Source organism: Varanus komodoensis, unplaced genomic scaffold, assembly GCF_004798865.1.
Source record: "Varanus komodoensis strain SLA01 unplaced genomic scaffold, ASM479886v1 scaffold70, whole genome shotgun sequence".
Taxonomy (NCBI): domain Eukaryota; kingdom Metazoa; phylum Chordata; class Lepidosauria; order Squamata; family Varanidae; genus Varanus; species Varanus komodoensis.
Window position 1 is genome coordinate 1,946,909 of NW_025336348.1, and position 16,621 is coordinate 1,963,529.

Consider the following 16,621-nt stretch of genomic DNA (forward strand, 5'->3'; position numbering starts at 1 on the left):
CCAGAGACGACAGTAATGGACGGCATACAAATCTTTTAAATAAATAAATAAGTAAAATAAAGTCCATTTTCCCCAGAAAGGGACTTCCAGTGCCTTGGGGAAGCTACTGAGCTCCTCTCCACTTGGTGCATCCCTGGATGCCTTTCACGGCTCCTTAGGAAAAGCAAGTGGCCCTTCCTTGGGCATTCGAATAAGCAGGCAAACCCCTGGATGACTGTGGCACAGTGGCTGCAGGGGTGGACTGGGACGTGGGAGAATCCAGTCCCCACTGGGCCATGAAGCTCACTGAGTGACTCTGGGCCAGTCACTGACCCTCCTTGCTGTTGTTTAGTCGCAAAGTCGTGTCCAACCCATCATGACCCCATGGACAACATTCCACCAAGCTTTCCTGTCCTCCACCATCCCCCGGAGCCCACCCAAGCCCACACCCACCGCTCCAGTGACTCCATCCAGCCACCTCATCCTCTGCTGTCCCTTCTTCTTTTGCCATCTATTGGTCCCAGCATCAGGCTCTTCTCCAGTGAGTCCTTCCTTCTCATCAGGTGGCCAAAGTATTTGAGTTTCACCTTCAGGATCTGGCCTTCTAAAGAGCCGTCAGGGTTGATCTCCTCTCGGACTGACCGGTTTGATCGCCTTGCGGTGAAGGGACTCGCAGGAGTCTCCTCCAGCACCGCAATTCAAAGGTCTCAATTCTTCGGCGCTCAGTCTTCCTCATGGTCCAGCTTTCACAGCCATACATTGCAACTGGGAAAACTGAACCTCAACCTACCCTAAGCTACCTCACAGCCTATGAGCTATGTCATAAGATCGTTGTGGGGTTAAAATGGAGAGAAAGGCCATGCAAGCTCCTCTGGCTTCCTTTGTGGAAGTAAAGTAGGCTAGAAATACAATACATACATAAATGGGGGATTGCTTTCCATCCTTGCTCTAAATCATAAGGTGTTTGAAGGGTCCTCACAGTTTGAAAGCTTCTCCCCCACCCCCCACCCCAAGAAGGCATGCACATTTTCCTAATAGGCAGCTCTGGCTGGTGATTTTCCCAACATGCTCTGGACGAACAAAAGTTTCCGGACTCTTTTCAAGGGCCGATCCATGTGCGTGCATTGCAGGAGTCAACACAAGATGATGGTGAAATATCGCATGCCTGGTTGTGATCACACAAGCTAGAGAAAGGAGGATCAGCCCTCACACAGGGAAGAGTGAAGCAGTTACCTCAGGCAGCAAATGCGGGGAGGAGGCAGAAGGTCTTGGAAGGTCTTCTCCAGACCATGCGAGTTAGTCTGCTTCTTCAGTTGCACTGGGAGACACTGCCTCATCCTCAGTGTTGAAGGCAGAGCCATCTACCACTCCAGTTGACTCTTTGGTCTCACCCTCTCCTGCCTTCAGCCACACATATTGCTAGGATGTGACTCCCAAAATCTTACTAGAAATTGAATTTGACCCCGGGCTAAGAGACTCCTGTTATCAATTTAACCAATGAATAATGAATGGATCCTGAAGTGCATTGAGAGGTAATTGAGATGACAGTGATTTAAAGGAGTTATTCCATGGGTCTTGAGAATTCCCAAAGCAAGAGTCATGAAGCTGCTCTCGAGGTGGAATGAGTTCGGTGCTTCCAACAGCATCAAGGAATTGTGGCCTGCTGGCCTCCAGAGTGATGGTGAGGGAGGTCGTGTGGTTTCGGCAAAGCTATTGGTCCCCGTGCAGCATCATGCAAGCAAAGTTCTGCTCATACTATAGGGCTTCCCTTTCCTCTCTTTTCCCCTGTAGCCCCATGAACATCCAAACCTCTGGAGCGGTTTTCAGAAATGTCTGGGGCAGTGGAGGGCAGTGGATGCAGTACATTTTAACAAACCTTAGAATATGATCCCCAATGGAAACTGGAACTCTCATCTGTACTTTGAAAATTTAAACAGGAACCTATAATGTAAATCAGTTCAGCATTGTCCCATGATAGTGACACAAGCCCATATGCATCAGTGGAATAAATTTAATATCTTCTATTGTTAGAGAACCTTTAACATTACAAAAGGAGAAGAAAGTTGCACAGCGATTAGCATTTTAAATGGTTTATCTCACCCTGAGATTTGACTTAGTCTTTGTTGGCTTTTCTGATTAACACGCTATGTAATGACTTTCAAGAAAAAAGATTGTTCTGATTTGACTGGTGCATGAAATATAATAACGTGAGTTCATTCTCAGGGTGAGAAGAACAGATTTTTTTCCCTTTTTCCAAAGGATTTTTAAAAAATGAAGATGACAAATCCAGTTTGCAATAAAACAAATACTGTGGGGTAATAATGCAGCCCGCCATTGCTCAGGGCAGGTGATGTGGAAGGTCTAACTGGGGTTTTAGGAAGGGCTCCCTCAGGCTGGTTATTCCCAGATGTTTTCTGCCATAATTGCTCATTATTGAGGAGCTGCAGATATGACATATACTGTGCAACTTATGTGTAATAACATTCTCTTGACACCTGGGCTTGAGAATCCCTTTTGTTCCTGTTCTTGGCACAGCCTGAAAGCAGCCAAGAATGCTGTTAAGTTTCTGAAACAGCTCCACAGGCATCGAATCTACAGAATACATGCCTCTTCTTTGATTCATTTTTTAAAAGGTTGTTTCTTCCAAGCAGGAAATGCATTCAAACACCTGCCTGTTTGCCCTGCCAGCACCGGGCTGACCAACATACCTGGATGTCGTTTGCATTGGTTAATCTAAAGCCATAGCTCCTGGTAAGACCAAACTTTCCAGGCAGTTCAAGCACGACTTGAGTATCCCTTACGGACCCTGTTTTGTTCTAAAGGCTCTGTGATGCTACTCTTAATAGTGAGCAAGATGAGAGTTAATCATAGTCCTCATCACAGTAACGCTATATTTGTAATGAAAAGTGGTTTAGTGTTACAGAGTGTTTGGTTTGCATAGTGAAATGGGCTATTTAGAATGTTTCAGATGAGTCTTTGCCAGGACAATTGTACTGCCTCGTTCCTGGAATATTGCAGGAGATAAAGACAATGTCTTTTTCCATTCTTTCTCCTCCCTTGTTTTCTCATGCCCTGTTCTTTCTTCTTCCGTTCAACAAGGAAACACCTGCTATAGAAGACAACATTACTGCAGAATGGCCTTTGACATTCAAAGAGCTTTCCATTTCAAACAACCCATAAATAGTGCTATTACTCTCCAAGAACCCTGAAGTAAGATTTATTTTATATTGTTAATTTGTTGTATGTATTATATTTTAATTTTATGTTGTGAGCCGCCCCGAGGCTTCGGCGAATGGGGCGGCATAGAAATGTTTAAATAAATAAATAAATAAATAAATAAATAAAATTTATATAGCTTCATTTGACTTCTGAGCGATTGCAGATCTGCGTCTCACCATGGTAGAACCCTGAAGTACCACAAAACCTCCAGGTTTCCAATGGGAACGTAGCACTTTGTGCCATTTGCTGGGAGGAAATCCATAGGAAACCAGGTTTGCCTCCTCCCTCCCAATCCATTTTCCTTTTATGTCATGACATTTAGAAGGCAGGCACTGCCTCACTTATCATCATCATCATCATCATCATCCATTTATAACCTGCCTTTCTTCTTGCAAGGAACCCAAAGCTGGAGAGCAAGATAAAAGTTCTGCAGATAATAAGCAAAGACCCCATGACAGGTGTCTCTTGCCTCCCTTATGTGCAATGTGGTGCTTTTTAACTGGTGGCCACTGTTTCATCGTTTTTTCCCACACCCCAGCCAACAAAGCATCTTTCACCTGCCCCAATCCCATCAGAGGGCTGCAGGCAAGCAAATAAGAAGGATCCCTTTATTGCTGAATCTCCCATAGAAGAGGAGATCCCAGCAAGTGCAGTCTGTCATGTTGTGATGCTGCGAGAGAGAAAAGGAGCAGGTTTCTTTTATTAAAGCAAACAATTCCAAAAGTCTCCTGTTGAAGTTGACTGTCTTAAGAGTGCGTACCAGAAGACTTGAAGTCGGGCTACAAGCTTAGCAGGAACAGAGTGTTTGCTTGGCTTTCTTCAAGGACCGCATATCCTGCTGAAGGTCGTATGGATGGAGTGCTCTGTGTTAACAAGGTTCCCAGCAGGTTGCCTCCGGGTTGTAGTGGAGGCAGCACTCACCCGGTTGATGCACTGGGACTTTCTGATGAGCAGGATCTGCCACCCCTGCCCAAGGCCCCCATCCCACTGGGGTTTGCTGAAAGCTCTGTTGCATGACAGAGAGGCATGGCACAAGAATCCCAAACCCATCCCACCCCTTGCGAGATTCCCTGAAGTTTTCCTCTCTTTTGCATGCCTTTCGGAAAGCCGTTCCTGTGCTGCCAAATTGAATGACACTGGTTGAGAAAAAGGGTGGAAGGGGTTTTTTTAGTGCGGCATCAAAATAAACCAATTCAAGTGCATGCTCAGTTTCAGGGCAGCAGACCTGGTTAGGATTTGTCAGGGCAGAAGAGAAATAAGTGACAAGAGACAGGTAGGTGAAGTCTGGGAAGGCTAAAGACTGGGGGGTGGGGGTGTATTTTGCCAGGAAGCAGCTCTCCAGGGCAGGAGTCTCCAACATGGCTGGGGATCTCAAACACCACCACTGCCCCCTTCAAAAATGTGTATTTAGCGTCATGTTCTCTTTCATGTTCCTGAAATTTCTGCACAGGGGGCAGGACGAGATGGAGGCAGTCCCTGCCTATCCCCACCTAGTCTTCCATCCACACAGACCTTTCCCCTTTGCTCTCTCTCTCATCATCCCATTTTTGCCTCCTCACTCTGCCACTTTCCTTCCTCTTCCTCTCCCTTCCCAGCTCCCAGCCTTGCTCTTTCTCTCCCTCTTGCCGCTTCCTCTTCCTCTCCCTTCCCAGCTCCCAGCCTTGCTCTTTCTCTCCCTCTTGCTGCTTTCTCTTCTTCTCCCTTCTCAACCACAGCCTTGCTCCTTCTCTCCCTCTTGCTGCTTTCTCTTCCTTCCCAACCACAGGCTTGCTCTTCTCTCCCTCTTGCCGCTTTCTCTTCCTCTCCCTTCCCAACCGCAGCCTTGCTCTTTCTCTCCCACTTGCCCCTTTATCTTGCTGCTTATCCCCATGCCCATCCTCTAGCTTTTCCCTCCCCTTCTACCTCAGTGTTTCCCACCCCACCTCCCCTTCCCCCTGAGACTCAGCCTCAGCATGTCTCTCCCTCCACCTCTGTTGACTCCACAGCAGCCATTTTGTGCCTAACCACAGCTCCCATCAACTTCTAGAGTTCGCCCAAACTCACACATGCCCCAAGCCCTGCCGAGGCCTTTGCCTTTACCTCCTGCAGTTTTTTTAACTGAAGGTAAAAGGGACGTTGTTGTGCCACATGGATTAATTGCTCTTCGCTGTGGACCAGGGGTGTTGAACATGATCCCAGGGACCAAGTCCAGTCCAACCGTGACTCCAGTACACTGTACCCCCTTCTCCTTCCACTAACAGCTGCGTCTTCACCTCTTGCCACACTCCCTGAGCTACCCACCAGCAACCCGAATCCATTCTTGTCTCCCCACTCCCACTGGCCAGTCACTGGTCTCTGGCAACCGACTCAGCTCAGTCCTCATGTGGAGTGTTTGTGTGGGGGGGTTGGTCCCCTCAACCCCCCTCCCCAAAGATGGCTTCTTGGTGACCTAAAGATTGCTGGACTTTTGCAAACTGGGGGGGCTAACCTTGATACAAGCTGACCAGGGTGGGTTTCACTAACGGGCCCATTTGATGCTGCAAAGATGAGGAGCTCACTTGTTTGTCTTTTTCACAGTTTTAATTTAAGAAAAAAGAAGACGACAAACCCAAACACCTGTGGCACTTACACAGTCCAGCTTCGTGTGACATAGGTGTGTGAGGTTTATTTTGATTTGAGCAGAGGAATTTCACAAGCACATCGACCACAGGAGCATCCCCATGTCCGACCCACCTGCACATCCTCCCCTAAACCCAGCAGGTGACAAACCCATGAAAAGTCACGTACATAAAACACGCGCGCACACAACAAGGCACTGTGAAGAATAAACATGTAGTCGGTGACCAGAGCGGTTCTGTGGAAAGCCGCGTTCTTACATGATTTGCCCAAGAGGCAGCCTCACGAAAACGAAGAGAACTCGTACGAAGAATGTGGAATCTGGGACCGTGTACGTGGTGGGGATGTAGGAAACGAGGAGGGTCTCCTAACGAGGACTGTAGCCATTGCGTTCTTGCGACATTAAAGCTGTAGGTAGATTGGAGGTTCTATGTCTCTTTTGCCAAAGGAGTTGGATCCTACGTTGGTTGGCGTATAGTTACCACCGAGAACGTTCTTGGCCTTGACGACCAAGTCAACCAAGCGGTGTATCACACACGTAGCAGTGTTGCATCTCCGCTTCTCCAAGCGATGGCTGGTGATGTCGAAGCAAAGGGGGGAAAAACATCGCCGTAAGAACCTTGCCACAAGCACCCGTCAACACAATGGTCTGCTGTCACTAAGTTGTTTTCACTATATTTCATTGCACACTTAGGGACAAAATGTGAGTGCACCTTTATTTTTGCAATCCTTTTGGCTGGGAAATAGGGTAGAACCTGATTTATGCTGGATTTCTTTTACATTCTTGGCCACTGTGGTGCAGTGGTTCAGAGCGTGGGACTGGGACTCAGGCGATCTGGGTTCTAGTCCCCGCTCAGCCATGGAGCCAACTGGGTGACTTTGGGCCAGTCACAGACTCTCAGCCCAACCCACCTCACAGGGTTGTTGTTGTGGGGATAAGATGGAGGAGGAGAATGATGTAAGCTGCCTTGAGCCCTTTGTAGGGAAAAGGCAGGATATAAATCAAAAAATAAAATAAAATAAAATAAAATAAATAAATGTAAACATATTGCAGTACACAGTCTATCTATTATATGTATGGTTTCATATGTATGTATATACTTCTTTTCTATACAAATCTATGCAAAGTGTACAGCAAAATCACATGTAAAAATGGATTTTGCTATGCAGCTCTGCCTGTATAGAAAAGTGGCATACAGATAAATACTAAACCCACACATGCAATGGTTCACATGCAAAGGTCTGTGAACTGAGTGTCTGTATCAACCACTGAAAAAGTAAATTCCAAATTACAGAATATTGTTATGATTATGATTGAATTGCATGTATATCCCACCTTTCTACCTGTTTGTAGGAGCCCAAGGGAGCTGTTATTTTAACCTCCATTTTAATACTAACAACAACCCTGTAAGGTAGGTCAGGCTGAGTGGGAGGGTCAGCACTCCAGTCCAACACTCTCACCACCACGCTGCACCTTGTAAAACAATTTGAAATCGAAATAGCCAACATCACAATGCTTTGTCACACATCCATGGTAAGGTTTCATTTGAAAAAAAGACTTTACACATTTGATCTTTGAGCAGCAACAATAAAAGGAATTTCTGGACAGTTGTGGGGGATGGAAAAGCAGGGGGTGAAGAAATGGAGCAGAACAACTCCAAAAAGAGGCTTGGTTGGAACACTGGATGAGAGCACACCATGCATATTGGGTGCTACCAAAATGTTATAATTTTTGCTGCAGGTGCCACTTTCCCCCAGAAACTTCTCAATTTTTTTATTTAGCTATTATACTTCTACAAGCCCAACAGCAAATGCTTTCTGGGAAGCTGTAACATCTTTGGCCTGTTATATTAGAAAGGTACACAAAATCCAAAAATAGTGGTTCTCTTTCCAAATGGATCAAGACTGTATAGAACACCTGGATTTGAAGGATTTCTGGAAGGTTCCCCCTACCCCCAATTTGGGGTGTGAGTGTAGGCTGGATTACTTTTTCCTTCGTCCCTCCTTGATATACATCCAATGGTACTCACATACCTATTATCTTAAATGCTTGCACAACTGAGGATCTGCAGATGGAGGCATAAGTACAAATTCACTAAGCAAGTGTTCCTATGGCCCCTCGACATCATCTGGAGAAGGCAAAGGATTCTTTGGATCCCCAGATGTGAGGCTGAAGACAGAGCTCCAACCTCAGTGCTGGGTGTCTGTGCACAGATCTCCCTTCCTGTTTCTTCTGCAGCTGCCTCTCCAAGACTGGAACTTGACCTTGGAAAGGGGGTGAAGAGGCAATTCATGATCCAGGAGACGGAGAAGATGGAGGTCACCCGGATATGAAGTTTTCCATCCTCCTTCCTTCTTCCTCCATAGGTTTCTGCCCTAAATCACCCTGGGCTGGTATTCAGAAGATGTCTTCTATGCATGGGTAATTTGACTCCCACTTCCTGCTTGAACATTGTCCAAGATGTTCTTTTGTGTGTGCAAGCCACTGAGAATTGCAAACTGCTAATGAACCTACCTACTAAAGCACCGTGCAATTCTTCTGATAGTGTTTGCACAAGCATTTGCTGAACACTATTAGCAGCCATTCCCTTCTGCTCACAGTTCTCTGCACAGAGACCCTGTTGTTGAGATTCCCATGGCCGAGTTCGTAATGCAGGCAATTGGAAAGGTTCGTTTATTAACCACAATCATCTCTGTGGGACTCTCCAACAGACATTTTGTAGCACGTTACTTTGCTTTCAGAAATGCTGCCAGACTAACACATGACTGATTATTAGCTAAGTCTTAAAAGGGTTAGATTTCGATCTGAGCAAGGTGAGAGTAGAATGACACAATCTGGAATCTAGAAAAGATTGGTCCGTCAGCTGGGAAAACAACAAGATTATACAACAAAGCCTCCATTAGAGACCAAGGAAGAATCGCTCAGAATGAAACAATTTATAAGTACAGTCCAAGCTGGGAAGATTTTTATTCAGAAGTATATGAGCCTAATATCTGTTCAATCCAGACAGGTATGAACGTGCAGAGTGCATCTTTCCAAATTACCTCTCTTTTCTATTAAGATCACCGATGGAACAATCTTCAAGAGAAGATTGTCTCTGGTGGAACTATGTTAAAAAAAACTCTTCTAACAATAGAAGCAGCACAACGATAAGAGGCCTCGGGACCTCAGGACTTGATGGCATTTCGTCAGACGGAAGCCTTTCTTGGAAGCCTTCTTGTGGCTTTTCTTCCCAAGCTGAATAAGGTGCTGAAAAGGTTAACAAAGTGCAAGCTGCATCTGCGAAGCCAATATAAAGCCCCTGGTACTTATTAACGCATTTAACACATCCTGTCTAGTTCCAGGCTAGGTGAATCCCATGAATGATTGCAGATGGTCACGGTTTCTTTACATATAGACGCCTGAAAAGGTTCTTCAAGACATCTACCCCAAAATGAAAATTCAGCTCAGGAAGGACTGTGTCAGGCTATACTTTTAATTTTTTTTTTTATAAAAACAAATATACAAAGTAAAGCCATAATGAATTTAATCTACACCATCCTTTAAGGGGGGCAGATTATATAAGAGTGCAATCCTGGATCTCTCCAAACTCAGAGGATGATTGGCAGCCTATGCAGGGTAGAGGGAGGAAGAGGTAGCCTCCCCCCCCCCCCCCCCCAAACTCATCTCCAGGATCTCTTGGAGCTGACACTCCAACTACACATTTGCAGCTCATTCGCAACCTCCTAACCGGATCTCCAAAAAATCCTATGGCCATCTAGACAGCATCTAATGGTTGTAAGGCTGCCCTGTAACACCCTTTGCCCATTTAGTTTTGGTTTAGACCAGACGGAAGGTGTTGTTTAGCCATCTTGAGCAATGCTGAAAAGTCTCTGCATTAAATTGATTGATCTTAGCACTGCAGTATATTAGAAAAATTCCTTTCTTGGGAATGTTATTACATTGATGTGGTTTATTCTGCTAAGTAATCGTCAATTCATTTGCTTCAGATCCGGTTTACTTAGAACGAGGCAATTTTGCCTGGAATGGGGTGCTAGGCAGTGGGGTTCTCACATCCCCTCATCTCAGGGGATCTTGAACACCCCCTGCTGAACACTTGTTGAACACCCTGGAGTAACCAATGTGGTACCCTGAGTGAAAATGTGCTCATAGACACATCCTTTGGTGTCTGATTGGCCCCCTGCTCCTTCTGATTGTCCTCTTAATTCTTAAGTTCTCCTCCTCCTAACTGACATGCCACAAAAAAGTGTGTATAGTCAAGGCTATGGTTTTCCAGTTGCAATGTATGGCTGTGAAAGCTGGACCATAAGGAAGGCTGAGCGCTGAAGAATTGAGGTCTTTGAATTGTGGTGCTGGAGGAGACTCCTGAGAGTCCCTTGGACTGCAAAGAGTTCAGATCAGTCGATCCTAAAGGAAACCAACCCTGACTCCTCTTTGGAAGGCCAGATCCTGAAGGTGAAACTCAAATACTTTGGCCACCTAATGAGACGGAAGGACTCCCTGGAGAAGACCCTGATGCTGGGAACAATAGATGGCAAAAGGAGAAGGGGACGGCAGAGGATGAGGTGGCTGGATGGAGTCACTGAGGCAGTTGGCGTGAGCTTAGGTGGACTCCGGGGGATGGTGGAGGACAGGAGGGCCTGAAGGAATGTTGTCCATGGGGTCGCGATGGGTCGGACATGACTTCGCGACTGACAACAACAACAACAAATAGCCATCCATCTTGACTGGGGTTGAAAAGCCTGGTTTCGTACACTGGAGCTCACTCCCCCTCTTCGCCTTGCTCTGAAGGCACACGACTTCTCCTTTGGTCTCACCAGTTCGCCTGGTGGAAATGGAAGGTTTCATGATCCTCTCAGCTATGGAGGATCACCATGGCTCACCTTTTTACATTCGACCCTTTTCTCCTGGCAGCATTTTGTCAGCATGCCCTTGATGCTTCCTTGAAACCCTAAATATGCCCACCAACCCCAATAGCTTGGGGACCTGAGCCACAAGGCAGCATGAGACCATCTTAAAAATGCCAGCCACTGTGAACACAAATAACTTTTACATGGAGCAGTTGCTCTGCTCTTATTTTCCTATCCAGGCTCTCATTTCAGTCTCATTTCAGCTGATTTTTCATTTTGAAAGATGCCTGGTTATAGAATTACCTGGAAGAAGACAGGGACTCTCAAACAAGCACAGAACCCTCTCATAACTGGCAATTCAAATGAGTCTATTACATATTTGGGTCTCTTAAAATATATAGTATTATTTGAGAGACTGAGAGAGAGAGCAACTAAACTCTAGATCTTTATATGGTGGGGGTTACTTTTAACCATGGATTTGTCTGTATGTTGCAGGGGGAGGTGAATACCCTCAAAATGCACTTAAAGGTGCAATCCTCGGCATGTCTGGGGCTGGGGGATCCTATAACTCCCAGCATCACCTTGTTGGCTAATGATCAACAGGCATCCATTCCGATACCTAAATATACAGAATCACATACCTCCAAGTATCGCATACCAACTAAAAGAACAGGTAGCTTCGCCTCCCTACTCTACTTCTTCCCAGAGGGTTTTAGCTTAGCAACCCTTTTTGAAGAGGAAATTCCAGAAGTGGAGAGAGGAAGAAGAAACATCTGTCAGTCAAGCAGCATGTGGAACGGTCTGACGGCGAGCCAAATGGGCCTGGAATGTGTAGGGTGTCAAGAAATATTGCACTGAAAATTTTAGACTTTCTTCAAGTTCATTTGGAAAGAGAACTTTGGCCTAACAAGACCCTTCGTCCAGCTCAGCTTACTCCAGCCGGTGCCCTTCAGAGGTGTAGGGCTACCTCTTCCATGCTGGTTGTGGGTGATGGGACTTGTAGTCCCCACCTCTGGCGGGAACCAGGCTGGGGAAGAGAGATCTGTCTAGCGGGGCAGTTCCAAAGCTCTCCTATTTACTGGCATCACAACAAGAAATCCTTCTGATTCAGGATGGAAATGCCATCATCATCTCTTTGCCCCCAGCTTCATGTTTGGAAAGGCAAGTGGGGTGCGGGTTGGGGACGCAGATAGGAAACGCTCAGGAAGAAACAGTGTAAAGGGATTGGTGTGAATAATACAAGTAGGTTATATACAAAAGACCTCCTATCTGATTTTTCAAAGTAGCACCTTCAGAAAAGGGTAATTATAGTATCATTAAGTCACTCAGTGGCAACAATGACTCAGTGTTGAAGTTTCAGATGCTTTTAAAGGCTATTTAGAGAACTTGCTGATTTTATGAGAAGGATTAGCATGACAATCAGTCCTTTGCTGCAGTGAACTTCTCCCGTAACTAGGACCTCTTGCCTTCCAGCTGGCTTCAAGGACTGGGGGAATGATCAGACAGGGGACTTGCTGCCCCCCAACCCCTGAGATAGAATCAGGCCTGCCCCAGTGCTCCATGGGTTCAAACACCCTTCCCCTGTGTGTCCCCATACTTGCTGGGGATGATGGCCGTGCTACATTTGGATGGTATCAGCTTGTGGAAGGCTGATGGCCTTCCAGTATCATGGGAAGGGGATTGTCTGGGCTGATGTTCATATTTCCAAAATATTCAGCAGGATATTGCTGCAGTCTTGAAATTGTTTGAAATTTATTTAGGTTTCGTAGTACACTGTTAGGCACTTCAGGGGTCCTCTTTGAATTAAAAGGTGACTTATGAATTTATAAATCCAATGCATGCAAACAATGATTTCTTTCAACATGTAATCTCTACCTGCAGTCGACAGTAATGCAGTCTGGGATCAGCGTTGTCATATGATCTTTATAATCTCTTGCTCATGGTCAAAAAACCAGGAAATACAGTATAGAGAAAGAGGAGAGGGATTGGCAAGAAGGTTGCATATACTAATTTATCCACCTGGGTTCAAATTTGGAGGTCATTACTATAAATTAGTTAGGAATGTGTGAATCAGCACAGCATGAGGCTGTTGAAATTCTTTGAATTCCATCTCAGACTCAAGCCTGTATCAGATTGCAAGCTTTGTTTATTCTCCTTTTTGCACAAAACAGGTAAAGGTCTCCCCTGAACCTACATTCTAGTTGTCTCCAAATCTAGGGGCAATACTCATCCCCATTTCTAAGCTGAAGAGCCAGCGTTGTCCGAAGATGTTTCCATGGTCATGTAGCCAGCATGACTAAATGCTGAGATGCACAGAACACTGTTACCTTCTCACTGAAGTAGGATCTATTTATCTACTTGCATTTGCATGCTTTCGGACTGCTAGATTGGCAGAAGCTGGGGCAAGTAACGGGGGTCATTCCATTATGCAGTACTAGAGATTTGTCCTGCAGAACTGCCAGTCAGCAAGCTCAGCATCTTAATCACTGACGCTCACATAATTTCCAACATGGCCTTCCAAATGAATAAATCTTTGCGTGCATCTTTCAGATGCATGCATTCTTCTCCCATTCATTACAGCATATTCGTACAGATATCTTAAAAATGTGAAAAGCATTTTTAAATTTGTGCTTTTGAGCACATTACAAAAATCTGTGAATTTCATGGCAGACGCAGTAACATGCGGCAACTTCAAGGATTCTGTCTGATCTCTCCTCAGATGGAGGAACCCTTCAGATAGAAGACTATCCACTGAAAAGTAGGACTTATAGCCAATCTAGCACTTTTGCCTTGCTAGCAGAGTGATTCCGTGACCTGCAGACCTCATCTAGATAACCATAGGATGCTTTGGTTCCCAGGCCTGAGGCTGGAATTAGAGTTCCAAGCTTGGACCGGGGAATCTTTGCTCAGAACCCTTCATCTCCCAACCAAAGAGAACAACACTGGATTCTTTTCAAGATGGGAAAAGTGACCTTGGAAAGAGGCATTCTGGGAGTCAGGAAAGAGTGGAGATGGGGCTGCGAGGCTAGGGTATGCCCTGATAGCCCTCCATTCCGATTCCTTCCCCTTGTGATACATTGCAAAGAGGTGGCTAAAAATGGTTTCCTGGCTGCTTGGCAGAGTAGCACCCCCAGTAACCAAAGGGTGAGGGAAGGTCATGGGGCTCAGTGCTGGGCCACTCAAAGCTGGAAATATAAAATTGACTTTGAGTTCCCATTGAAAGAAAAATCTACACGGGGCTTTTGGGGGTGTAGGTGGGAGATTTTTGCTATTGTGCCATCAAGTCGTCTCCAACTTATGATGATGCTACCAATGAAGCCCTCCAAAGTGCCTTGTTCTTCACTGCCCTGCTCAGCTCTTGCAAATTCAAAGCTGTGGCTTCCTTTATGGAGTCAATGCTTTTGCTAAGTGGTGTTTCGACCTCCCAGAAATTTGGTGAGCTAGTGTATGGTTCCCGCACTGTTTTCAGGGTCATGACATGCTCACCAATTCCCTGCATTCTCCAGGCTCTGCATGAGCATTTGCTTAAATCAGAGTGGGTGACTGCTGAACTCTCTCTCTCTAGTTTGCCTTAGCACAGGAGGGTCAGTTGATCTAAGACTCTATTATGACTTAGGCATGTGCCAGAGCATGTGCTCAAGGTACATGGTAGTGGCAACCTGCTGGAGCCAAGCGGGCATCATTCTGATCTGCCAACAAGTTCTACCACAGGGATTAAATGTAATGCATATAAATATAATAAAAATGTGAGTTGAATAAACAAGGAACCTGTTGGCATTGCCAAGAACAGCATCACCGTGCCTCTCCCTGCCCCATAACATACCGTTCGTAATGCAAATAGTGGCAAAAAATTGACATCTAGATTCACTCCTGTTTTGGTTTTAATTCAGGGGGCCTTGCAATGAATAACTGCAAAAGTATGGGTACATTTGCTGCCTCCTAAATCTCTTATATTTTAAAACATCATCCTGGGATGTGGCCTCAGCCCATTTCCAGTCCTCTGAAAGAAATCTGGTGGACACTTAACCAGTCTATTAAAGGCTGTTCCCATTATCACGTCAGTCTATCAATGTAGGTAACTTTTTAAAATGTGATTTCCATAGCAATTTTAATCCCATAAGAACATGGCTTTTACAATTCCTTAAATGAAGATCTGTATGGGTCTCCTTGAATGTAGCCACAGCTTGCTCTAATTCTCTGTGACAGTCTGCGTTTTACAGAACAAGGAGTACTGCAAAAATAACAGGGTTCTTTCTGAGTCTGTTAGCACCTTCCACAGAATGCTACCCTTCTGGCTTTAAGAGAGAAGGAAAGAATAATCTTGTTCAATGTTCTCCATCAACGTTCAGAAGAACTGGGAAATTCTACTCCAAGCAGAGACTTTGATGAGTCAAATTGTGTCAAAATTTAGGCACTTCTACTTGGATGTCACTCCCATTGGCATCAATGGGCATTAACTCCAGGTCTGGGTCTGTAAGATTGCAGTATAAAATGCCCTTGGTGTCAGTTAGACTCAAAGTGGAGGGGTAAGGAATGAAATGAGCATATTCAAGATATTAAAGGATTAGATAAGTCCAACACACTGAGGCTTCTCAGCAAATGACTATTTATTGTAGATCACAGAAGCGAAGATTAAGCTGCTCTGAACCATTGATTATTTGAATTTTTTATTCCTTTCTTCAGGTGATTTTAAATTGAAGGGAAAAGTGATACTTGTTATACTCTTGTAGCATAAACAGTACTCCTCAATGCAATTTTATATTTGCATTAGATTGGAGTCCTTGCCAAACCATCTCATTTTTAAAAAACATTAATCTGAGTGTACCTGATCCCAACATCCAATTTGTCGAGAGCTTTTAATATATGCAACAAGAGTTAACATGTTTAAAAGATCAAGATTTCTATTAACTGTCCTTCTGTAACTCAGAAGCAATGAGACCCCCAAATCTATTGGATATGGAGGAATGCCACTGAAGTTAGCCACAATGCAAAGAGTCAAGCCCTGTGAAAGAGCTTCCAGCCAGGGAATATAGCCAGCCTTGCTTTGAGGAATGATCACAGGAATCTGAACAGAATGGAAGATATTTACACTGAGAAAACCTCAATGCAAATTACTGCATGGCACTTTATGCATGTTTTGGATTAGAATTAAGAGCAATCTATACCTGTTGGGCTTGGCTGCTTCTTCCTCCAGGGGTGCATCATTATTTCCCAAGAAGCCAGTACTTCTTGACACTATGGGTAAGGACCACTCTTGTTCGTTGGGAGTCCCAGCAGATAAATCATCCGCCAAATAGAGAAGTCTTTAAATAACAACAAAAAGCAAAATAGCTTTTTCATTAATACGTCTCCTCTCACACCCACTCCCCACACCCAGGTCTCTTGCAACCATATAGCAAAAGATGACCTGAACATCAATGCAATTTAAATCATTTGACTCCTTCTTGAAAAAGTATGATAAGCCTGTTGGTTACTGACCTCTCGGCAGGTGTTGCTTCACGAGAATTTAATGTAATACACAGGATGATGAAAAGAAAGGGTCCCTTGAGGCTGCACATCTCTTCCCGAGGTGCTTCTGAAAATAATCACAACACGAAAAAGCCCTTCAGCCAAACACATGCAGTCTTCCTTACACACTGAACAGCATCTGGAGCAATACCTGGAGCGACAAGGCACTATGAATATTCAGTGAGAACACAACTAATATCCAGAGAGAACAGAGAGGGGCAAAAGAAGTGTCCAAGTTGCATGAAGCCGTGATAGATGCCCCCTTTCTAATCCGATCAAAGATAAATAAATGCAAATGAATAAATGCAGCATATAATAGAGGTTCATGCATTAGAAACAGTATTCCTTGTTCTTCTAAAAGTTTTATATTTAAAAATATAAAATGAAAAAAGCAACTGTTTTTAATCAAGCTGATCAATCAGCTTCCTGTTGTTAGAGTTTTCTCTAACCATTTTTCTCTACTGATACG

The 16,621-nt window shown here is 44.8% G+C and overlaps 1 protein-coding gene across 1 annotated transcript; it reads right to left on the reverse strand.

Annotated features, from left to right (window-relative positions):
• Positions 1–6,195: 6,195 nt before the first annotated feature.
• LOC123034677 (islet amyloid polypeptide) lies at positions 6,196–16,202 on the reverse strand. The gene is made up of 3 exons (XM_044452229.1): positions 16,123–16,202; positions 15,810–15,947; positions 6,196–6,367 (listed from the first exon to the last, which is right to left on the reverse strand). The coding sequence occupies exons 1-3, from the start codon at positions 16,200–16,202 to the stop codon at positions 6,196–6,198; spliced, it is 390 nt and encodes a 129-aa protein (XP_044308164.1).
• Between the last annotated feature and the right edge of the window lie 419 nt (positions 16,203–16,621).